Raw genomic sequence first — 23,055 nt, 5'->3', positions numbered from 1 at the left:
TTATCACTTGATACTCCACAGTAGTACAGACCCCCTGAAGTCATATTGTATGTTATGCTACCTCTAACTTAGCTTTTGCTTTCTTCTCTATATCGTCACCTAAAAATACTGACATAGGACATGAGTTACAAGTACCTGATCAGCTTAGGGTTTTTAGAAGCAGCATTTATTTGTGTGTGTGTGGTAACTAAAGTGATAGATACTTGTTGGGGAAAAAAAAGTGGTAAGTGCAGAAAAGCAAAGCAAAAACCTCAAAAATAAATGAATTTTGTTCATGATTCTAGTACCCACAACTAAGCATTTTACCTGCTAATTTATTTGGAGATTTACATTTTTATCTACATACTCAACTTCATTTAGAGGTCACATAGTATCAGAAGCTCAAGTTCTCTAGCCTCAGATTATGTTCTCATCCTGGCTATGCTACCACTTTCTGTTTGACATTTGGCAAGTTACTTAACTTCTGTTTCTTTAGTGTCCTTATCTGTAAAATGGGAATAACAATCATAGTATCTATTTCAAAAGATTGTTGTGAGAGTGTAATAAGTTAGATCATTCGTGTAAATGCTTAGGACAGTGCCTGGCATGTTAGTTAGAACTCAATATTATCTGCTGGTATTGCTAGTCCTATCATCATGAATAGAAGTAGCACTAGCATGTAATGTGTTGTCACCTCCTGGTGGCTCTTGAGAAAAGTAATGCTTCATAAAGAAGCTTATCAGTGTGGTAAATTTAAATTTAACAGTTGATGCCTTTTTATATTCACAGGGGTCAGGAGAGTGCTGGTATTGTGACCAGCGATGGGAATTCAGTACCAACATTCAAAACACACAAGGTATATTTGAACATAATGAAATGTCAATAATAACGATAACAATAGCTAGATGATAACTAGTTTGTTGGTGGGGGAAGGAAATTTGAATAATATGCATATAAAAGTCATACTCTGGATCAGCCATTTCAGTTTGTCATATAAGAGTGCATTTCTTTTCACCCGATAGTTTGCTAGACTGACTCCTTGAAACAGGCCAGTTACTTAAATATTTTAACATGCTTTGAATTTTTAAAATGCAATTGATTATATTTGACAAATTGTATTGTTTAGTACATCTGTTCTTCAATGTTTTAATGAAAAGTATCTCATAAAACAAGCACTTCAACATTATGAATGTATTAAATGCTATTGAATTGTTTACCTTAAAATGGTTAATTATATGTTATGTGAATTTCACCCCAAATTTTTTCCCAAAAAGAGGTTTTATGGTTTTTAAAATTAGGTTAGTCTTTATTTAAGACTAGAATTTGGAGCACAAGGGAATTAAGTGAAGTGCATTGTCTAATTTGGGATTGCCTGAGCAGAAGCTTATAAATGCCTTTACTCACTAGGGCCACAAGTCTGTTGTGTTTTTTTTTTTCTAAGATGAGTTTTTACTTTGACTTTGCAAGGGAATGGGTCTTGTAAATCATGTCTTTACTCAAGACAATTTGAAGAAATTATATATTTCAAACCTTGGAATCGGACACACAAGATACGCCACTACAGGAAACTGTGAATTAGAAAATTGTCAGCCCTTTGTTGTTGAAACACTTCATGGGAAAATAGCTGTGGCACATAATGGTGAATTGGTAAATGCTGCTCAATTAAGGAAAAAGGTAAGTTTTTAAGTGCATTTTTTCATTAGGATAAATTAATGAAATGAATTTTTCGGGGATCTTGGTGCAGGATATTTTCTAATTGTTGCCACCTGTTACATAACACCTTCGTTACATAACAAAGGACAACTGTGTTAGAATTACCTGAAGTATTTGTTAAAATTACAGACTCTAAAATACCACCCCAGAGTCTGGGGTTGGAAGGGTGGTCAGGCTGCATAAGGTGATTCTCATGTACTGCTTTGGAGATTTGGAAAAGTTAATTTATGGTTGTCGTTAGAAGAATTTGGGATGCCTGGGTGGCTCAGCGGTTGAGCGTCTGCCTTCAGCTCAGGGTGTGATCCTGGAGTCCCAGGATCAAGTCCCATGTTGGGCTCCCTGCAGGGAGCCTGGTTCTCCCTCTATCTGTGTGTGTCTCTGCCTCTTTGTGCCTCTCATGAATAGATAAATAAAAAAATAAAAGAAACAAAAAACTTAGGGTTTATTGACTCTTTGTAACCCTTCAGCTTTGTCCTTATGTTCAAAGCATAAGAAGAAAATGGAATATATGAACTTGAAGATAACAAATACAAGAAAAAATAATTTGGAAACAATTATAGGAAACCACTTGGGAAGGGCAAAAGAGTTTAATTATGTTCTCTTTTGTTCATAGTATGTTATTTGGAGCATTCTGTGTTACTTTGTGCCTATACCTTTATTTGTCATCATGTCATCTTTTTTTTTTTTAATTACTTCGTATCTTTATATTTCTGATAGCTTAATTTTCCATTCTTGCCATTCATTTATTGATGCCAAATTTCTTTTGGTTCACTGGATTCTGATAATCTTGATCTGGTAACCTTGCAAATAAAAAAAAAAATCTCAGGTGGTATTCATTAACAGGATGGTTCTACCACACATACACACACAATTATCTCCTTAGCATTCTAGAACCAGGCATTTTATATGGGATAAGTAGTGACAGAAGTCAAACAATGGTGAATTTTAGTGGGTGAAAATATATTTTAGAACCATGCTTCCATACCACTCATTATTCTTTTATTTTCAATTCTAGCTTTAGTTATTTCCCAGAGCTTTCTTCTGCCCTTTTCTTAGGCTCTGGTATTATAATGATATTGAAATCTGTTTCTTCCCCCAAGTGAAAAGAGAATTTTTTAATTTATACAATCAGAAAAAGTATAAACATGAAGTGAAAATTACTAAAAAAAACAAAAAAAAAAACACAAACAAGTGATGACACTTAGAGTAACCATTAAAAGTTCAATTCTGAACAATACCTAGCTCATTCTTTGTAGAAATAACCCCTTACCTAGATGCTGGATTTTACTTCTACGTATTTAGCTGTTTACTAAAAATGTTCTATAGTATGAGTTTAAACTCAGCCTGTACATCTTAATGGGGATGTTCTTATCCTGGGCAGTCTTGCTCAGAACCTTAAAATCATCAGGAGAGTGCTCAACCAATTTTATTACATTCTTATGTGTTTAATTGTTCAGTATGGCTAGTTCCTTTCCTCTGTTCTATAAGTGATGATCAGTGGAGGTGGGTAGCCACCAGCACTACCACCGATAAACCTGGCTTGAGAGACCCCACTGTAGCGTGCTACTTTTAAGGGAATGTGTCCTATTAGGATTGTCAAGGGCTTAAAATGGTAGAATCACAATTCCAAATTCTTGTGCCTTCTCTACTACCCCCCACCTTTATTGCAGGTCTACGTTCCTTCAAACTTAGTTTTCAAAAGCTATTCTATATGCTTCCTAGAACACTTTTTCCTTGCTTAAAAACCTTCAGAGAGGGGCTCAGTCAGGTAAGCGTCTGCCTTTTTAGCTCAGGTCATGATCCCAGGGTCCTGGCATCGAGCCCCACATAGGGCTCCCTGCTTAGCGGGGAGCCTGCTTCTCCCTCTCCTTCTGCCTTTCCCCCTGCTTGTGCTCTCTCATTGTCTTTCATATAAATAAATAAAATCTTTTAAAAAAAAGAAAATCACAAAATCTTCAGAAACTTCTTCCCATTGCCTCCAGCAGTGATTCTCCATTACTATATACACATCATTAGTAGAGTGCAGGATTTTCATAACTGAAAATTCACACAATACCTGACTTCTTTGTATAATGGTGGGCTGTTGGGTGTAGAAGGGTCAGGTGGAGCTTTCCCTCTAATGATTACACTTTTCTCCATTCTTAATAGCTTCTGCGGCATGGTATTGGTTTGTCAACAAGTTCTGATAGCGAAATGATTACCCAGTTACTGGCATATACACCTCCTCAGGAACAAGATGGTACCCCAGATTGGGTAGCAAGGTAATTGTAAAACTAGGTTAATCTCACAGCTCTGGTAACGAGCGCTGCCTTGCATGTGTTTATAACTGAAATTATTCATTCAATTATTTAATTCTAGGATTAAGAACTTAATGAAGGAAGCACCCACAGCATACTCCCTGCTTATAATGCACAGAGATGTTATTTATGCAGTACGAGATCCTTATGGAAATCGTCCTCTATGCATTGGAAGTCTTATTCCTGTATCTGATATAAATGATAAAGGTAATAAATACGCTTCAGAAGAAATATAATTTCATAGTGCTTTTCCATGTCATTGTCCTACTGTTGGCACACCCTCAATTCATTAGATAAAGGAAGCTTATGAATGAGAAGGAACTAAGTAAAAAAGAAAAATATGAGAGTTTTTAAGGTACATTTCCTTTAGTATGAGCCATTTTAAAAAATTTAATGAGACATTCCTGTTTTGTCTTGTCTGAATTACCTATTCATATCCTTTGATCAGCTTTTTCATTTGATCATAGTATGACGTCAGTGATTTTCTTTTTGACTTATTTGATGTCTATTTGAGCTGTAAAATCAGATTTTGAAAAAATTTTGGTATCAATTTTATCTTGGCTCGAGTCAAATGAAGATCAATGGCTTTTTTTCTTTTCAAACTTATTTAAATTCTAGGTAGTTAGATCCATATGCTCTTAAAGTCATAGAATTTTTTTAAAATTTATTTTGTGTTAACTGTTCTTTGAAACAGGTAGTCTCTTGTAAAATTTCTTGAATCCTTTAACTATATTGCCTTGTGATTTACAGAGAAAAAGTCTTCAGAAACAGAAGGATGGGTGGTATCTTCAGAATCTTGTAGCTTTTTATCAATTGGCGCAAAGTAAGTTTTGTTTCACTCAACATATTTACTTTTTCCACATCAGTAAAAAAAATTTTTTACATAAAAATTTTCTTTCTGTTGTCTGTAAGAAGACAAATCTATAAATACAGTTTCTTTTGTACATTGTATTTAGCAGTTGCACTGACTTTTAATACTCCAGTGATACCTTCTAATTCTGAAACTGGCATCTTGTTTTCACAATACCATGAGACATATTTTAGAAAGGAAGATGTCCTCCAGAAGGAGTAGTTATGATCAAAAAATTTAAGCAAGAATAAAAATGTTCTCTTTAACTTCTACTAAAACTCAGTAAAACTTAGGGCTTTTTTTTTTACTCAGAATTAGAATTTAGGGGTAATATATATACATACTAGATTTATTGCTGGAGGAATATTACTTGTTTATTAAGCTATCTCTTAAACTGAATCACTTTTCCTTTATAAGGGAAGGGACTCTGTGTGTACTTCGTAGTTAAGTCTTCTTTCTTTAACACTGTTTCCCAAGATACTACCGTGAAGTCTTGCCTGGAGAAATTGTGGAAATAACAAAACGTAGTGTCCAAACTCTTGATATTATACCAAGGTCTGAAGGAAACCCGATGGCTTTTTGTATCTTTGAATATGTTTATTTTGCAAGACCAGATAGTATATTTGAAGGTAAATAAAATATCTTTAACTGTTTATATGTGTCATTTATCTCACTAAAATGTGGCAGTCTTGGTTTAAAGGCTTACCTCTTTGGAGGCACATTGTATATGTTGTGGATATGGGACTAAACCTACAAGTCAGATGGTCACTATATTTGCATTCATTTGAGTCCTAAATTTTGTTTTCCTTTTAGGAGTAAAGAATATGATTTCAGATGTGTATTAAGGCCAGTTTTTTTTTGGTTTGGTTTGGGGTTTTTTTGGAATAGTGAATGCCCCCCACTTTATTACTTTAGTTGTTTTATATGTTTTACTTTACTTTTTATACTCAGTGTATAGTGATCTAACAAGCTAATTTTCTTAGAATAATAATATCATGTTAAGTAAAAATAATCCATTTCCTTTTCCAAACATTCCAGACCAAATGGTTTACACAGTAAGGTATCGTTGTGGTCAGCAGCTGGCAATTGAAGCACCTGTGGATGCAGATTTGGTTAGCACTGTTCCGGAATCTGCTACACCTGCTGCTCTTGGTTATGCAGGAAAGGTATTTTCTCTTGACATGCAGGGAAATGTTCTTGTAGCACTGACGTTAGAAATCCTTGTATATATAACAAGAAACTTATCAATATATGACAAGGAAAAAGAAAATGTTGGATCCTTTACAAGAGTTACTTTTCCAGCCTTTTCATTCAGTGGTGCTGTTTTAGTGGAGTCCACCCAAAGATTAGCAGCATGATCCCCTTCATTTAAAAAGATAACATCCTGAATATATATAATTTAGTGGTAATATTTACTTATTATTAAAATCTATTTCATGAAGTGCCCTTAGTAACCACAGGTATATCTGTGCCGTATTTAGTATGGGTGATAATAAAGCCATTTATATTCATTTTGTGTAATGTTTTAAAATTTATTTATTTATTTTAAGTGGGCTCCATGCCCAGTGTGGAGCTTACCATGGGGCATGAATTCACAACCCTGAGATTAAGACCTGAGCTGAGATCAAATGCCCATTGGTTGACTGCGCCACCCAGGCACACCTTTTATAATTCTTTTTTTATGTAATGTTTTTAGTACTATGCTTAATTTCATTTTTCATAAGCACTTAGATTACATAACTATAGTGATCTTGGGGTGTCCTACTCAGCATTCAGTATGTTGAAAAGTTTATTAGTTTTTAAAAGAAAAATATGCATACATTTTAGATTAGTGTTACATTGGAAGATGGGTAAATCACGTCCTGTGCCCTCAAAAAGCATATCCTTTGCATTATGGGTTTAATTCATTTTTTGCTGATAATTTTTAGTTGCTGTGAATTTTTCTGACAGTGATTTATTATTTGTCATGTCTTCACATGTTTAGTATTCTCTTCCAAGACAGAGAAATATTTGTTTAAGAGAGAAGCTTTGTAACTTCTGGCAAAAGGAATTGGTTTTCCCACTGAGTATATTACCTTGGATGATTTTCCTTTTTGCCTTTTTTTCTCTGCAGTTTCAATAGTGAAAGAAAACTGTAATCTGTTGTTGGAGACTTCAGAATAGCAATTTAAAATGTTTGCTTATATGTTATAATGGAAGCATGACCTAGAGAAAATAGGAACCTAGAGTTCTCTATTTAATGCAGCTCATTGTCCTTTTATTTCTTGTCTATTAGTGTGGGCTTCCATATGTGGAAGTGCTATGTAAAAACCGGTATGTAGGAAGAACCTTCATTCAACCAAACATGAGGTTAAGACAACTTGGTGTTGCAAAAAAATTTGGAGTATTGTCGGACAACTTTAAAGGCAAAAGAATTGTTCTTGTAGATGATTCAATTGTACGAGGCAATACCATCTCGCCCATAATAAAATTGCTCAAAGAATCTGGTGCAAAAGAGGTAAGTAATATTAAATATACCTATCCTAAAGCATCAATAATTAATAATATGATACTGGCATAAAAATCGCAATTTATTTTTTTTATTTTTTTAAAGATTTTATTCATAGAGACAGAGAGAGAGAGAGAGAGAGAGAGAGGCAGAGATACAGGCAGAGGGAGAAGCAGGCTCCATGCAGGGAACCCAATGTGGGACTCGATCCCAGGTCTCCAGGATCACGCCCTGTGCCGAAGGCAGTGCTAAACTGCTGAGCCACCCGGGCTGCCCCTATAAAATTATTTTTAAAAACTAAATCCACAAAATAGAATGCTTTTTGTTTTTAGAGCATTTCTCTTTTTGAAGATGCAGAACAAATCCTGTTGCAATACATTTGCCACACTGGGTTACGTTTTTAAATCTCAAAGCTTATGCTAACTCTAAATATCTCAGTAATTCAAATTACAGAAGTGAGATATCATTTACAATAGTTGAATGGATTAAAAAATAAAATCTCTTGTAGGAGAAAGTGGCATGGAAAGCAGTGACAGTCTTTCTAGAAAGCCTTACAGATAATTAGGATTATGAGGGACGCCTGGGTGATGCAGTAAGTTCAGACAGAGTCTGACTCTTGGTTTCCACTCAGGTCATAGTCTCAGGGTCATGAGACCAAGCTCTGTGTTGGGTTCTGTGCTCAGTGTGGAGTCTGCTTGGGACTCTCTTTTTGCTCCTCCTGCTCCTGTGCTCATGTGCCCCCTCTCTCTCTAAAATAAATCTTTTTTTTTTTTAAAGGTAATTGTGATTATGAGTTTCCAGCTTGTTAATGACTATTTTCATGATTACGATAATCTCCTTAGAATTCTTAGATTTTTATTTTTCATTTTTGAGAGATAGAGTGTGTGTGTGAGGGAGTCTTAAGCTAAGTGTGGAACCTGATTTGGGGCTGACAACCCTGAGATCAGACCTGAGCCAAAATCAAGAGTTGGAAAAAAAAAAAAAATCATGAGTTGGACTCCTTCCTAACCAATTGAGCCACCCAGGTGCCCCTTGCACAATTATTCTTAAAATGAATGTGAAAGTAATGTGTGAAATGATTTTTCTCTAAGGTACACATTAGAGTGGCTTCACCACCAGTTAGATATCCATGCTTTATGGGAATAAACATACCAACAAAAGAAGAGCTTATTGCCAATAAACCTGAATTTGAACATCTTGCAAAATATCTGGGTAGGTATTAAAGTTTCTGTAAACTTTATTAACAGAGAAAATCCAAAGCTTATCAGTCTTTACAGTTGTAATAAAAAAATGTCCAGTATTTGTTAAAAATATGTGTTGTATGACATGTTGAGCAGATATTCAACAGTATTCTGAATAATGAGAGTGCCTGGTGTCTGTAGACACCAGGGTAAGTGTTATATTAGAGACGTAGGCCAAGGTCAGGTGAAAGGAAGAAAGGCTTTCCAGGTAGAGAGAACTGTAGGCATATCAGTTAAAGCCTTCCAAAGATTAGATTCCAAGAAAAACAAAAACTTTACCACAGATTGTAATAAAATAGTTTGGATGTGGGTACAAATTGAAAAGTGAAAACTAGTGTAGGGTTATATATATATATATATTTTTTTTTTTAGTGTAGGGTTATTTTTAATAATGAAGTCAGCAGACTTGGTGATCTAGGTTATCCTGGATAAGACATTTGTTTTCAAATTAGATGAGATAAACTATTTAAATGTCACACAGATGTTTAGCCAGTGTACCTTGGTACCTCGACACTGGTTGATTATGGCTTGTGTTTCTTTTGACATGCCTATGCCTTACCACTTAAATATTTTGAATATCACCCAATTGATACCTTATTGTGAACACTTACTCTGTGCCAGGAAGATACCTATATTATTATAATATCACAGATACTCTGCAGTTAGGCTATGTTTCCCTTATAGAAGAAAAATTAGCCTTGGGAAAAGTAAGTGACCTTGAACTTAAATTTGTACCCAGATTTTCCTGACTTCAAAGTCTATTTTTTGTAATCAAGAGAATTACTCCTGAAGCCTTCTGAATTCATTCCATGTTTGAAACCTTCGCTGTTATTTTAAATTCTATTCTCCCTTAATTCCAATTTCATATTTTAAAAAAATGATAAAGGCCCAGAGTTTTTACTGCTTACTCCCTCCACCATCCTCTTTCTAAAGAAGCTAAAGGAGAAATTTTTATCCTGGCTTGAGTTTTTCTGTTTGTAACTGCTATCTTTTGAGGCAGATCATCCTTTTCAAAGGAAGTGTAATGATCTTTTCCTTTTTCTCTCTTTCTCCTTATAGGAGCAAACAGTGTTATATATCTGTCAGTGGGAGGACTGGTTTCATCTGTACAAGAAGGGATAAAGTTTAAAAAACAAAAAGTGGAAAAGCAGGATATTATGATTCAAGAGAATGGGAATGGTCTGGAATGCTTTGAAAAGAATGGTCATTGTACAGCTTGTCTCACTGGAAAATACCCTGTGGAATTGGAATGGTAGCTGGTAGGGTCAGATATGATTTTTCAAGATAAAGAGTTGGTCAAGAAGTTTTAGTGGTGGTTGACACCCTCTCAATTTACTGTTACTCCCTTGAAACCATGTAAAATGCCACATGCTTATGTTTACCTTTAAAAGTTTTGATTTCTTTTCTGAAAAGAGTACCAAAGTGCTATGCTTTCGTTAACAATCCTAGGTAAATATTTTGGTGTTATCTAGGAATTTGGATGATCCTTTCAGTTTTATTTAGTAATTTAGTACTTTGAGGCTACCGGTTCTGAAATCATAGACATTTAATTTCACATCAGCAACAACAATGCAAAGAATAAGTAAATTTTTGTTTTACAGTGAGGATTGCCAGGCACTATTACGTTCCCACAGATTCTTAGAGAAGAGAATTTTGTGGAATGTTTCTTGAAAGTTACTGAAATTCAGTTGTGGACTATTTTCATAATTGAACTTTTCTAATAGTATGTAATACTACAACATTGGTGTTTCTTTTGTTTTTTTGTTCTTTATTTTTAATATACAAGCCTTGGTTAGCCTTTTTCACCCCGTCAGAGAAGATAGGGGATAAGTGGCATTTGCCAGTTCCACGCTTTAAAGAGTTTATAAGAGGTTGGACTAAGATGGTGTGATGCAAACAGGACATGAGTTAAATATAACATTTCATGCAAACCTTGAATCCATTATATCCCAAAAGTGTCAGACTCTTGGAGTTCTGTGTGGTTTTGATCTTGGCTTCTCTAACAAATCTTAAAACAAGAACAACAAATATATGCCTTTTTGTGCCTCACTTTTCCCGCCTGTGCAATGGGGTACTTACATTACAAGACTAAATAATTAATAGGAATATGAAAAAGTGTCATACTTTTGGTGGTTAGAGCCATCGTTTCACCCCTCAGTTTTAAGATAGTGCATGATTTTTAGTTTTTGAAATGTTGGCTGTTATTCTGAAATTGAGATTTCATTATGATGAAGGGAGACATACAGTTTAGCAGTGCTTTGCCACCTGTCTTTGAGATGTCCCAAGAATTATTGTAAAAACATGTCTGTGGAAGGTGTTTTCCTACATTTGACTATAAAGTATGATTCATACTACTTAGTACCCGTATAAGTCCAGCAAGTAACCTAGTACATTTGAAGTAAAAATAAATTTTTAGATTCTAACAACCCTTTTATCCTTATTATATTTTCTTTTAATGAAGTGCTTGATCATTTGCAAAAATATATACATATATGTATAAATATATATACATACTTGTGATTAAATAATCAAGTAAAAACATTTGTAGGGGCCAATTTTGTTTAGGAATCAAGGTGACAACTATTTTGGAATTAGTATGCCCATCTAATTCTAAGCATCACCTTACCACCTTTTTCTACTTTGTTTTATTGGGATTTAACAGACAGAGTTTTTTAAAAATGTTTTCTTATATAACATCTGAGATTTAAAATTGTAAAATGACTTACCCCAATTCCTGTTCATGTAAGATTTTTTAAAACATAAAAGTGTTTGTTTCTGTGTTATTAAGTTACCTTAATTTGATGTACATAGTGTCCAAATCCATTTAGAAAATTAATATTTATTAATATTTTAAATCTTCTGTCTTCATTTGGTATAAGTCTCACATGTTATATTATGGCAGGCCAAGATAAAATCTTGACAGCTCTTTACGCCCATGTGCAGCAGGCAGCAGCAGTTCAGATAACCTTGTAGCAGTGACATAAGCAAATTGGCATTTGAATACAGCCCTGGGACCATTTGAGTGTATAGCCTCTTGTCTTAAATGTATTCCTCATATCAGCGTGGAGGAGGCAAGACCTGTGAGTCAATTTTGAATTGGCCTCACTTGTATTTGAATTGTAAAAACAAGAGACTCAGGGAAAGTACTAAACCAAAATCTCTTATTTGACTTCTGTGTTTTCCATACTTTTTGTCTCCCATTGTTTTTTGTTTTATTGAGATGCTTTTATAAAGGAATGTGGTATTGTGAGTTTGGTAATTCTACAAATTTCTTAATGTTTCTCCATCATGACCTTTTATTTCCCAAGTTTCTAAAGTCTGAATGAAATTACAGGTTTTTACATTTAATCTCAAATGTTGTTAAACTGCTTTAAATTAAAAGAAGCAGAATATTGAAAATCACAAAGATGAAAAATGTGTTTTCACAGGATCTATACTGTTGTGAATTAAAGTAAGCCTACTTTTTTTGTGACTTCATTGTGATGCGTTGGTGACAAATATATGTAATAGGTATATTTAAATGTGTGTGCTTTTTTTTTTTTTTTTAAATAATGACCTTTAGTTAGTCCATTATGATGAATAGCACAGTAATAGTTACATCTAGGCTCCATTCTTGGCACCAACTAGTCAGATCTTATTTCTCTGATCCAGACATTTCAATAAATAGGCCATTGCTTATGAACAGAGCAAAACTCCTGGCTGAGTAGAAAGGACACATTAAGTTATTTGAGATGTAATGCTAAGTAAGCAGTATAATAGTAGTAAGTTCTGCAGAAATACTAGTAGGAATAGGGAGTGTCACAGAAGAGGTGGCTTTGATTTCTAAAATGTGTGTGTGTTAGGGGAATTTATTTAAGATTTTATTTATTCATGAGAGACACAGAGACAGAGACATAAGCAGAGGGAGAAGCAGGCTCCCTGCAGGGATCCCGATGTGGGACTCTATCCCAGGACCCCGGGATTACAACCTGAGCCAAAGGCAGACGCTCAACCACTGAGCCACCCAGGTGCCCCAGAAATTTTTTTAATCAATTTAAAGTAGGTAAATCAATTAACAGTGGTACATCCAGACATAATATTCAGTCATAAAAAGAAATGAGCTATTAAACCATTGAAAGACACAGAGGGAACTTCAATGTATATTATCAAGTGAAAGAAACAATCTGTGAAAGCTACATACTCTGTGAGTCCAACTATATGCCATTCTGGAAAAGACAAAACTGGAGACGTCAGAGGTTGCCAGGGGTTGGCGGGGAGGAAGGGATGAATAGGAGGGGCACAGAGGAATTTTAGGACAGTGAAACTACTCTGTGTGATAACTATAATGGTGTATACATGTCATTATGTATTTGTTAAAACACATAGTGTACAACACCAAGAGGAGTAAACCTTAATGTAAATTATAGACTTTGGATGATAATGATATGTCCATGTAGATTTTTCAGTTGAAACAAATGTACTGCAAAGTTCTGGTCATGTTGTTAATGGAGGAGACTGTGCATATGTGTGGGCAGGGGTTTGTAAGAACTCTGTAGTTATGCTCAATTTTGTTGTGAACCTAAAACTGTTCTAAACTATAGCTATTTTAAAAAATAAACATACCAAGTCCCAACTTAAAACAAAATATAATATATGCATTTATGTTCTTGCCTCTGAAAGTCTTGCCACAGGGCATGACTTCTCATGCCTTCTTTCTTTGGATATCAAATAGAGCCTGGTCAACTCCTAAGGGAAAATTGCCTTCGTGATTCTTAAGTCAAAACGAAAATCCAAGCCTCTCAGGAAAAGCTGCGTGCCCCTTAGACATTTTAGACTAAGCTACAGTATGCAATGTAAATGCACTTTTTTGTGTGCATAGATTTTAATATAGCTGATACGTTGTTAGATGGAAGGAACCAATGCTTCTTAAACTTTTTTGGAAGTCCTTAGGATCTCCCATAATACTGAATTCCTTGTACTGTGACAAAATGGAAAATGACTGCACAAAAGAGGCCCACAAGGAGGGGATCCTTGGGTGGCTCAGCAGTTTAGTGCCTGCCTTTGGCCTAGGGCGTGATCCTGGAGACAGACCCAGGATGGAGCTTCCTGCATGGAGCCTGCTTCTCCCTCTGCCTGTGTCTCTGCCTCTCTCCCTGGGTCTCTCAATAAATAAAAATCTTAAAATATATATGTATATATATTTGGTCTTTGTCTTATTTCTAGCCCAGATATTCTAAAGTCTTTGGTATTTCCTAAGCGGTAAGAGCAGTAAAGGTGTTTTTTAAAAAATTCCAGTATAGTCAACACACAGTGCTATTAGTTGCAGGTGTACAACATAGTGATTCAACAGTTTCATATATTACTCAGTGCTCATTAGGATAAGGGCCCTCCTTAATCCTCTTCACCTATTTCATTCATCCCCCACCCCACCACCACCCCTCTGGTAACCATTTGTTCTCTGTATTTGAGTGTTTTTTGGTTTTCCTCTAATAAAAGTGTCTTGATATTCCTAACAAACTCCTTTCAACCACACCTGTTTATATTAATGAGATGACTTTCTGAAAACACCTAAGAACAGGGGCTAGTTGCCAGGGGAACTCACGTGTGATTAGGGGTTGAATTTTCTGCACCACGTCCCTGACTTTCAGGGAGGGGAGAAGAGCTACAGGTTGAATCAACAGATAATGGCCAATAATTCACTCAATCGATCCCTCATCATTAAGCCTAAGATAAAAACTCAGAAGGCTAGAATCTGTAGAGCTTCCTGGGTGGTGACACGGAGATTTGAAGTGAATGGTATGCTTGAAGAGCATGGTAGCTCCATGCTCTGCATTTCTTCCAACTGGCTGTTCCTCAGTTAATTGGTGGATGGGAAGCCCACATGTTGGAGGTAGGGTCAAGAATACTCAAATTGAGCTTCAAATCATTTTTATTTCTAAAACAAATGACAGCTAAAGGTGTGGGGGATTAAGTGAAGAGAAGCAGTGAAATTAGCACCAATAAATGTTCAAGGGATCTGCAAAATTCTGGTCATAAGATGTGCAACTCTGCTTTCAAAGTACTTAACTAATTAGTATAAGAAGTCAAACTTAGAAATCATGCCGCTGTTAGGTTCTATGAGAAGTATAAGTCACCGTGGGGGAATGACCTACGTTTGTAGCCTACTGAAAAGCTAATACGCTAATCTGTTACTGTTCCATGGTAGTAGACACATTCTGGATCACAGAAATCTACTACTCATGACAAAAGCAGTGGCCAGAGCTTCATTTGTCAGTTTCCCATGCTCCCCAACTCCCATTGAGGAGACGGGGAGTCAGGCAGAGATGGATGTCTGCCCATGCAGTGGGTTGTGTTACAGGAAAGGAATACTGAGTTGGGGGGATTTCCTTTTAAAGTAAATGGAAGCAAGCCTGCTCCTAGGGAAAGACATTAACTCAGCTCTAAAGATCTGTCACCCCCCAAAACCCTGAGAAATGACCTGAATAAAGACCAATCAAAACCTTTTGTTTTGGGTATACCTAGCAAGAATTCACAAAGACATTAAGGGCCATGGCAGAGTGTCCCTCCCAATAGTATGCTAGGTTCATGGGATGGTGGAAGAGGATGGGTAAATTCTATTAAAAGGCTTGAACAAAGGCTTCAAGGAGGTGATATTTAAGCTGTGTTTTCATAAGAGGGGGTAAATGTTCATCAAGCAGACATGGGAAGAAGAAAAGGTAATTCGGCCTGAGATCCAGCCAGAACACAAGTGTGGAAATTTGATGAAGGTTTGGTATGCTCAGAAGTTTTACTAGGGTCTCCTCATAGCTGTAGCTTCCAGGACAAGGTATGACGAATGTGAGGGGTAGGGAAGCAGTGGTCCACTGTGACAGAGGGTTCTAAAGATAATGAAGCATCTTGTCTACCTTGGTAAAAAGTCTGAATGTCATGTAGGCAATGAGGGACCACTGAAGGAGATTGTAAGCCGGAGAATGCTATGATTAATCTGGTGTATGTTTTAGAATGATCACTCTGGATTACCAGATAAAAATGGTGTCTTGGGGATCCCTGGGTGGCTCAGCGGTTTAGCGCCGCCTTCAGCCCAGGGTATGATCCTGGAGACGTGGGGTCGAGTCCCACATCGGGCTCCCTGCATGGAGCCTGCTCCCTCTGCCCGTGTCTCTGCCTCTCTCTCTCTCTCTCATGAATAACTAAATAAAATCTTCAAACAAACAAACAAACAAAAAAAAACCCTTCACTCTGGCAGCAATTTAGAGTTGAAGCTGAGCCAGACTGGATAAGCTTTAGGGAAAAGTTGACCAATAGGACCTGAACTAAGGTAGCAGTTGTGGAAATGAAGACGAGAGCATTTTTAAAAAAAATTTTTATGGGCAGCCCAGGTGGCTCAGCGGTTCGGTGCAGCCTTCAGCCTGGGGCCTGATCCTGGAGACCCGGGATCGAGTCCCATGTCGGGTGCCCTGCATGGGGCCTGCTTCTCCCTCTGCCTGTGTCTCTGCTCCTCTCTCTCTCTCTCTCTCTCTCTCTCTCTCCCCGTGTCTCTCATGAATAAATAAATATTAAAAAAATAAAAATTTTTGAGAGACAGAGACTCATGCATCAGTAAGGAGGAGAGGCAGTGGGAAAAGCAGACTCCCCACGGAGCAGGGAGCTGGACTCAGGGATTCAATCCAGACACCTGAGTTATGACCTTAGTCAAAGGCAGACACTTACCTGACTGAGCCACCCAGGTGCCCCAAGAACATTTTTAAAATGCAGATTGTATGCCCCTCAGTAGAAAACTAGTTCAGAACCTGTGGAGACAGGAATCAGGTTAACATCACCACGGGTGATTTTGATGTAATCAGCTAGACTTTGAGATTGGGGACTGGAGACCTAGGGTCTAATTGGCTAGAGGGGGGTAAAGAAAAATTGGTGTGTGTGGTGGGGCAGTGGCATCTAGGTTTCTCTACCAGCAAGGTGGATGGTGGGTGGTGTCATTCTCAAATACAGAAACATGTTTGGGGAACCCTTGCCTCCAGAAAAAAGATGATAGTTTAAGTAGCCTGTGGTACATCCGGGTGAAACTGCCACCAGCCGATGTAGCTATCTCTTTGCTTGGATTAATGCTGGTTTCTTGCCACTGATACCTAAGGACAGGAGGATGTCCCATGACTTTTCATATATAGGTGTCAATACTGGGCTGTTTCCTCAGTCCTTCAGCAAAAAAAAAGTAAAAACCTGATCATTTCCTCTGTGCTGTTGCAGAGTACCTTTAAAATAACACTATTGGGGATCCCTGGGTGGCTCAACGGTTTAGCGCCGCCTTCAGCCCAGGGCGTGACCCTGGAGACCCGGGATCGAGTCCCGCATCAGGCTCCCTGCATGGGGCCTGCTTCTCCCGCTGCCTGTGTCTCTGCCTCTCTCTCCTCTCCTCTCTATGTCTATCATGAATAAATAAGTAAATCTTTAAAAAAAAAAAAAAAGCTTTTAAAAAAATCCACCTACTGTGGTAGTTCACTATTTCCTCTTCCTTCACAATCCTAGACAGTGTCTTTCTCTCCACTTCGCGGACAAGGAGAGACTGCGGCTCTGAATTAAAGTATCTTGGCAAGTATGAAAGGGCACGACACCAAGCTGGGCAGCTCCACAGTCTTTGCAAACGCTGTCACGAGCCCAGCGTGACCCCAACAGGTGCCTGGAGCGAAAACACGGCCAGCCCTCCTCGCACGCCCGCTCTGTCCCCTCGGGAGGGGGCGGGGCACGGTGGCTGCCGCGGATCGCGCGAGCTGACGTCACCGCGGCGACGCAAACACTACGCAAGAGCGCGCCTCTTACGTCCCGGCGGCCCGCGCGGTGGGCCCGCTTACCCCCGGGAGAGCGGCTGCGTCTCTCACGTGTGTGTGTGTAGAGGGATCCCGGGGTCGGGCTGCTGGACGGTCCAGACGGGCGCAGGCTTCTGCCGCGACCCTCACGCCTTCCGAGTGAGTCTCGCGGGAGGCGGTAGCCCGCGGCGGCCTGTGTGAGGGAGGTGAAGGAGGGTGAGGCCTCGGGGCCACCGCCACCGCCTCGCCTCCGAGGTAGGTCAGTGGCCTCTGGCAGGTGGTGTCGAGCCAACACTAACCTGACGTGTGCGATTTCTTCAGAGCTCCTCAGCCTCGGACCCTCTGCCCTTTCCTTCTGAAAGAGACCAGCCTGCTCCACCCACTTGCTGCTGTGGTTTGGAAGCGCAAATGAAAACGTGTTTGGGGGGAGCTCTAAGGTGCATTGTTATTTTATTCATTCATGAGAGACCTACACACAGAGAGGCAGAGACACAGGCAGAGGAGGAGCAGGCTCCATGCGGGGAGCCCGACGCGGGACTCGATCCCGGGTCTCCAGGATCAGGCCCTGGGCCAAAGGCAGGCGCCAAACCGCTGAGCCACCCAGGTGTCCCAAGGGCATTGTTATTAAATGTAGTTATATGATGTAAATTAAGCCCGTGGATACGGCAAAATAAAGTGTCTGGGTTATTTAACTGTCTTTAACTGGTAACCTAGGGAGAGGGCCCCGCCCCCCAGCACTAGAATTTGTTGACACTTGTAAGCGCTTTGAGGACTAAATACATGGCCCCTGCTGCTGTAAATGAAGTAGCGAGTATCTTTATTTTTTATTTTTATTTAACTTAATGATTCCGTTACGTATAAAATCAGCTTACCAGTTTTTCTTTTCTTTCTTTTTTTTTCCTGTTTTGCTTTTCCCCCTCTCTTTATGAGGTCTCAGAAGATATTTATTGGGTGACCAAGAAGGTCTTGTTTTTTTTTTTTTTTTAATATAGTATTTATTGGAGAGAATGGATTTGTGATTGTTAATGAAAATAACCCGGGCAACCCCGGTAGTTCAGCGGTTTGGCGTTGCCTTCGACCCAGGGCGTGATCCTGGAGACGTGGGATCGAGCCCCATGTCGGGCTCCCTGCATGGAGCCTGCTTCTCCCTCTGCCTGTGTCTCTGCCTCTCTCTCTGTGTGTCTCTCATGAATAAATAAACAAAATCTTTAAAAAATAAAAAATAAATAAAAACCTTACACAATAGATCTTGCCTTAAGTCTCTGTAGCAACTGCTCGGAAACTGGTAGTTAAAAGTAGAAAAACATGAACATATGTGGTGAGTGTTGCAATTTGTTATAAAAGTGTCATTTAAGTTCACCTTATAATCTTGCCCTTTTGATGTCAGGTATTTTGGAGTATAGTAATCAGAATGTCCTTGTGGAAAACTAACTGCTGTAATTGTTTTTTGCATTAAAAAATGCATTTTTGAAAAAAAATGCATTTTTGGGGACACCTACACTAACATTTTTGTGAAAATGCCTTACTATAGTGTAAACAATATATTGTCATAGAAAAGAATAGCAGAAGATCTCCTTCTGCACTGACTATACCTCCTCTGATAAACTCATTTGGCATAATTAATGTGTGCTATGGACCGTCTTCTTTATTTAATGATCATTTATGTGTAGGAGGAAAAGTTTAAAATTTTAAACTTGTACATCATAAAAGAATGTGGAAATGCTTACTAAAAATACTGTATTAAAGTTATATTTTTAAGCTTTATATTTAGAAATCCTAACATTTTCAAACCTATGAGTCTCAATAGTTGGTTCATTTTGCTCTTTAGGAATATTTTTTCTAATTCATATAAATTAACTTTCATCTGTAAGATTTAATTTTGAATCCATGAAATCAGCTCAAATACGTATGAACAAATAAACTTAAAATAGGTTACTTGGTAAATCTTGTTTTTGAAATATGGAAAAGATTTCACAGAAGGAAAAAAATCACCTTTATTCTCAAGGAAATAATAGCTGTTATTTCTTCTAAAACAATGATCCCTAAATTTTTTTGGGTTTTGTTGGGTTTTTTTTGATGAAATACTGTTTAAAATCTTTTATATTTTTGAGAAGTTCAGAGAATATTGCATTGATACAATGCTCTCTGGAGTTGTAATACTATAGTTTAAATGAATTTACTGGCATCTTATTTTTATTTCTTTAAAGATTTTATTCACTTATTCATTAGAGACAGAGAGAGAGGCAGAGACACAGGCAGAGGGAGAAGCAGGCTCCCTGCAGGAAGCCCAACATGGGACTCTGTCCCGGGACTCCAGGATCACGCCCTGGGCTGAAGGCAGTGCTAACCCGTTGAGCCACCAGGGCTGCCCAATTTATTGGCATTTTAAAAATAAGTTCCTCAAGAATTATAAATGTGACTTGATGTGACCTGAAGTGTTATAATAAATAATATAGTTTATATTATTGGGTTAAAATTGGATGGATTTAGATAGTTTTTCCCTTTTTCTACCTAAGGTTTATTTACTCTTCCCTAAGTTCATTTCCTAAAAGCACAGTTTATTCGCATTAGTCTTTGCAAAGATATTGTGCAGGATTTTAACCACTTATCTTTTTTTTTTAATATTTAATTAATTAATTAATTAATTATAGACATAGAGAAAGGCAGAAACACAGGAGGAAGGAGAAGCAGGCTCCATGCCGGGAGCCCGACGCAGGACTTGATCCCGGGACTCCAGGATCGCGCCCCCAGCCAAAGGCAGGTGCTAAACCACTGAGCCACCCAGGGATCCCCTTAACCACTTATCTTAATCTGGGACAATAATGAAAGAAAAATGAAAAAATTAAGCACATAGTGCTTTAAATTGAGTTTTATTGGTTAATTTTTTGTATTTTTTTTCACATTGTGGACGGTTGAGAGAGACCACATTTTTACCTGTTTCAGTCTCATGTTTTGTTCATACTGCTCTTTCCCCAAATTTTCTTCCAGCTTTGACCCAGTGTTAGGTCAATGGTATCAGATTAATTTTCATCCTCCTTGTTCTCACCATAGACAATTCCTAGGTTCAGAGATTGTTTTTGATATAGTTGTTTTTGTGAGGAATGATTTGTATAGAATTTTCTTTCTCCCTTTCTCACCCTACCAGGTTCCCTAAAACTCCCTGTCCCCATATTTCTGTATATAGGTAGAGTTCTCTGCTACCAATGATGTTTAGAGAAACTTCAGTGAAATGACTCTTCAGGAATTGGTGCATCGGGCTGCCTCCATTTATTCAGATAAAATAGCTGTATGTTTTGATGAGTGTAACAACCAGCCTCCAGTTTATTACACCTATAAGACTGTGGTGAATGCTGCTTCAGAATTATCAAATTTTCTACTCCTACACTGTGACTTTCAAGAAATTCAGGAAGTTGGTCTCTACTGCCATCCCGGAATAAACTTACCCTCTTGGATTTTGGGGTAATTCTTTTAATATTAAATTGTTTTCTAGCCTAATATAATTCTTTAATATATAGAATATGTTGTAACTTACTGTTATTTTTACTATTGTATCTTTATGTATTGCTTGTTCAATTTTAGGCTAAAGGAGTTCATATTTCCCCAAGATTATTTTTAATCATTTTAAGTTAATTAATCTGAACTTACATAGGAGAGCCAAGAAGCTTTTACTAATAGAATATTTAAATATCTCCAAAATACATGGGTTTCATTTGTCTACCAAAAGAAAACAGTCATAAATTCTGTTCTTATATCAATGAAAACAATTATTTCAGAAATAATGTGACTTTTTTTTCCTCCTGAGACTGAAGTTTTAGGTACTCAAGTATTCAGTAAGTGAATGAATGAATGAGTGTTTTGGGTGATGGTAAAAATTGAGCAGTGAACTGCAGAAGACGCTAATTCAAACAATCATTTGCAAAATGTTCATTATTAAGCAGTGAAAATTGGGTGTCGTAAAAATTGAGCAGTGAACTGCAGAAGACGCTAATTCAAACAATCATTTGCAAAATGTTCATTATTAAGCTGTTCTAGAATATTATCCTTATATCATGACTTATGTCGTAGGGTTCTGCAAGAAATCAAGGCTGCTAAAGAATTAGAAGTTGATATTCATCCCATAGGATGTGTGTTAGTAGGTTAGTTGTATAAATGTAAAGCAAAAAAAGTTAGTTTCCCTTTTATCCAATCATTGACAAAATTTTATTGAGAATTACTACAAAAATCTGTTGTCATCAAAGTACTTGTTTTTTTTAGATTTTATTTTGAGATAATCTATATACCCAAAGTGGGGCTTGAATCCACAACCATAAGATCAAGAGTCATATACTCTACCAACTGAGCCAGCCAGGTGGAGACCTACCTCAAAGTACTTTTAGTTAAAACAGCCTAACTGATTTTGCATCTTATTGCCACTTAAAAATGAATTTTAAAGTTGTCCCCTCCCCCTTAAGGTATCCTGGTTTTGTCGAGATGTCTTTTAGTATACAGATTGTATTAATCTGCATAGTAGTAAGTTATGTGTGGGTATTTAGCTTATGTTATCCTAGTTAGATGAAGAAATGACTCTGCTACCTGTTTGGTATTTTAGTAGTAGCATTAACCAAGTATATTCTACTGTAATACATTAGCTTTAAAAAATCTTGGATTTCTGTAAGTTAAGTGATAGAAGTTTAATGATGGGTATTCTGTCTTAAAAGACAAAATAAAAATAACTATAAAGATGGGGTCATCAAAAACATTTGGCATTTCTGATACAGTCAGTAGTAAAGTGCATAGAGAAATAGAAATACTTAAAGATCATTTTCAACAGATCTTCTATGCTGACTCTGTACTGTTTCCTTAGAATTCTCCAAGTCCCTGCTGCTTATGCTCCTATTGATCCAGATTCACCACCAGCATTATCAACTCATTTCATGAAAAAATGTAATCTAAGTTATATTCTTGTTGAAAAACAGCAAATTAATGTAAGTGTGTTTAAATTTATGTGCTACGTTTATCTTTCAGTTGAAGGGTGTTTGTGTGTATGTACGTACATACATCACAGCATCTTTATCCATTTATTTTTTGGACCAGGTTGCTTCCATATCTTGTCTACTGTAAATAGTGCTGCAATAAACAGGAATGCGTATATCTTCTTGAATTACTGTTTTCATTTTCTTTGGTTAAATACCCAGTAGTGGGTTTGGCGCTGCCTTCAGCCCAGGGCCTGATCCTGGAGACCCGGGATCGAGTCCCACGTCGGGCTCCCTGCATGGAGCCTGCTTCTCCCTCTGCCTGTGTCTCTGCCTCTCTCTCTCTCTCTGTCTCTCATGAATAAATAAAATATTTAAAAAATAAAATAAAATAAAATAAAATAAATACCCAGTAGTGGAATTACTGGGTCCTGTGGCATTTTTGAGGAACCTCCATACCGTTTGCCAAAGTGACTGCACCAGTTTACATTTTTGCCAACATTGTGTGAGGGTTCCTTTTTTCCTCTACATCCTCACCAATGCCTATTTCTTTAAAAAAAAATTTTTTTTTTAAGATTTTATTTATTTATTCATGAGAGACACAGAGAGAAGCAGAAGGAGAAGCAGGCTCCCTGCAAGGAGCCCAATGCGGGACTTGATCCTGGACCCTGGAATCACTCCCTGAGCAAAAGACAGACGCTCAACTGCTGAGCCACCCAGGCATCTCTCTATTTCTTGTCTTTTTAATTCTAAAC

The 23,055-nt window shown here is 37.5% G+C and overlaps 2 protein-coding genes and 1 long non-coding RNA gene across 7 annotated transcripts in view; 2 read left to right on the top strand and 1 right to left on the bottom strand.

Annotated features, from left to right (window-relative positions):
* Positions 1-12,040, top strand: part of PPAT (phosphoribosyl pyrophosphate amidotransferase) — a 36,509-nt gene extending 24,469 nt beyond the window's left edge. Inside the window, exons 2-11 of the mRNA XM_041725342.1 lie at positions 769-835; positions 1,447-1,653; positions 3,841-3,953; positions 4,051-4,196; positions 4,740-4,812; positions 5,317-5,468; positions 5,878-6,005; positions 7,115-7,336; positions 8,419-8,539; positions 9,628-12,040. Coding sequence (XP_041581276.1) covers positions 769-835; positions 1,447-1,653; positions 3,841-3,953; positions 4,051-4,196; positions 4,740-4,812; positions 5,317-5,468; positions 5,878-6,005; positions 7,115-7,336; positions 8,419-8,539; positions 9,628-9,824 — 1,426 coding nt within the window. The 3' untranslated portion in view covers positions 9,825-12,040. The remainder of the gene's footprint in view (positions 1-768; positions 836-1,446; positions 1,654-3,840; positions 3,954-4,050; positions 4,197-4,739; positions 4,813-5,316; positions 5,469-5,877; positions 6,006-7,114; positions 7,337-8,418; positions 8,540-9,627) is intronic.
* Positions 1,713-17,253, bottom strand: LOC121473256. Its single transcript, XR_005983124.1, has 3 exons — positions 17,032-17,253; positions 16,258-16,337; positions 1,713-2,492 (listed from the first exon to the last, which is right to left on the bottom strand). It is a non-coding gene; the product is annotated as an uncharacterized LOC121473256 (long non-coding RNA).
* Positions 17,254-17,354: 101 nt separating this feature from the next.
* Positions 17,355-23,055, top strand: part of AASDH (aminoadipate-semialdehyde dehydrogenase) — a 35,485-nt gene continuing 29,784 nt past the window's right edge. For 2 of the 5 annotated variants that reach the window (XR_005983045.1, XM_041724749.1), the window contains exons 1-3: positions 17,355-17,603; positions 20,533-20,807; positions 22,192-22,312. Coding sequence is in view for 3 of the 5 variants with exons in the window: in XM_041724749.1 (XP_041580683.1) it covers positions 20,578-20,807; positions 22,192-22,312 (351 nt within the window). In the remaining 2 variants the exon portion in view is untranslated. Of the gene's footprint in view, positions 17,604-20,043; positions 20,106-20,493; positions 20,808-22,191; positions 22,313-23,055 lie in introns of those variants that run through there. The other 3 variants (XM_041724751.1, XM_041724752.1, XM_041724753.1) reach the window with 3 other exon arrangements.

Source organism: Vulpes lagopus, chromosome 12, assembly GCF_018345385.1.
Source record: "Vulpes lagopus strain Blue_001 chromosome 12, ASM1834538v1, whole genome shotgun sequence".
Classification (NCBI taxonomy): Eukaryota; Metazoa; Chordata; class Mammalia; order Carnivora; family Canidae; genus Vulpes; species Vulpes lagopus.
This window is presented reverse-complemented; position numbering and strand designations above follow the sequence as displayed.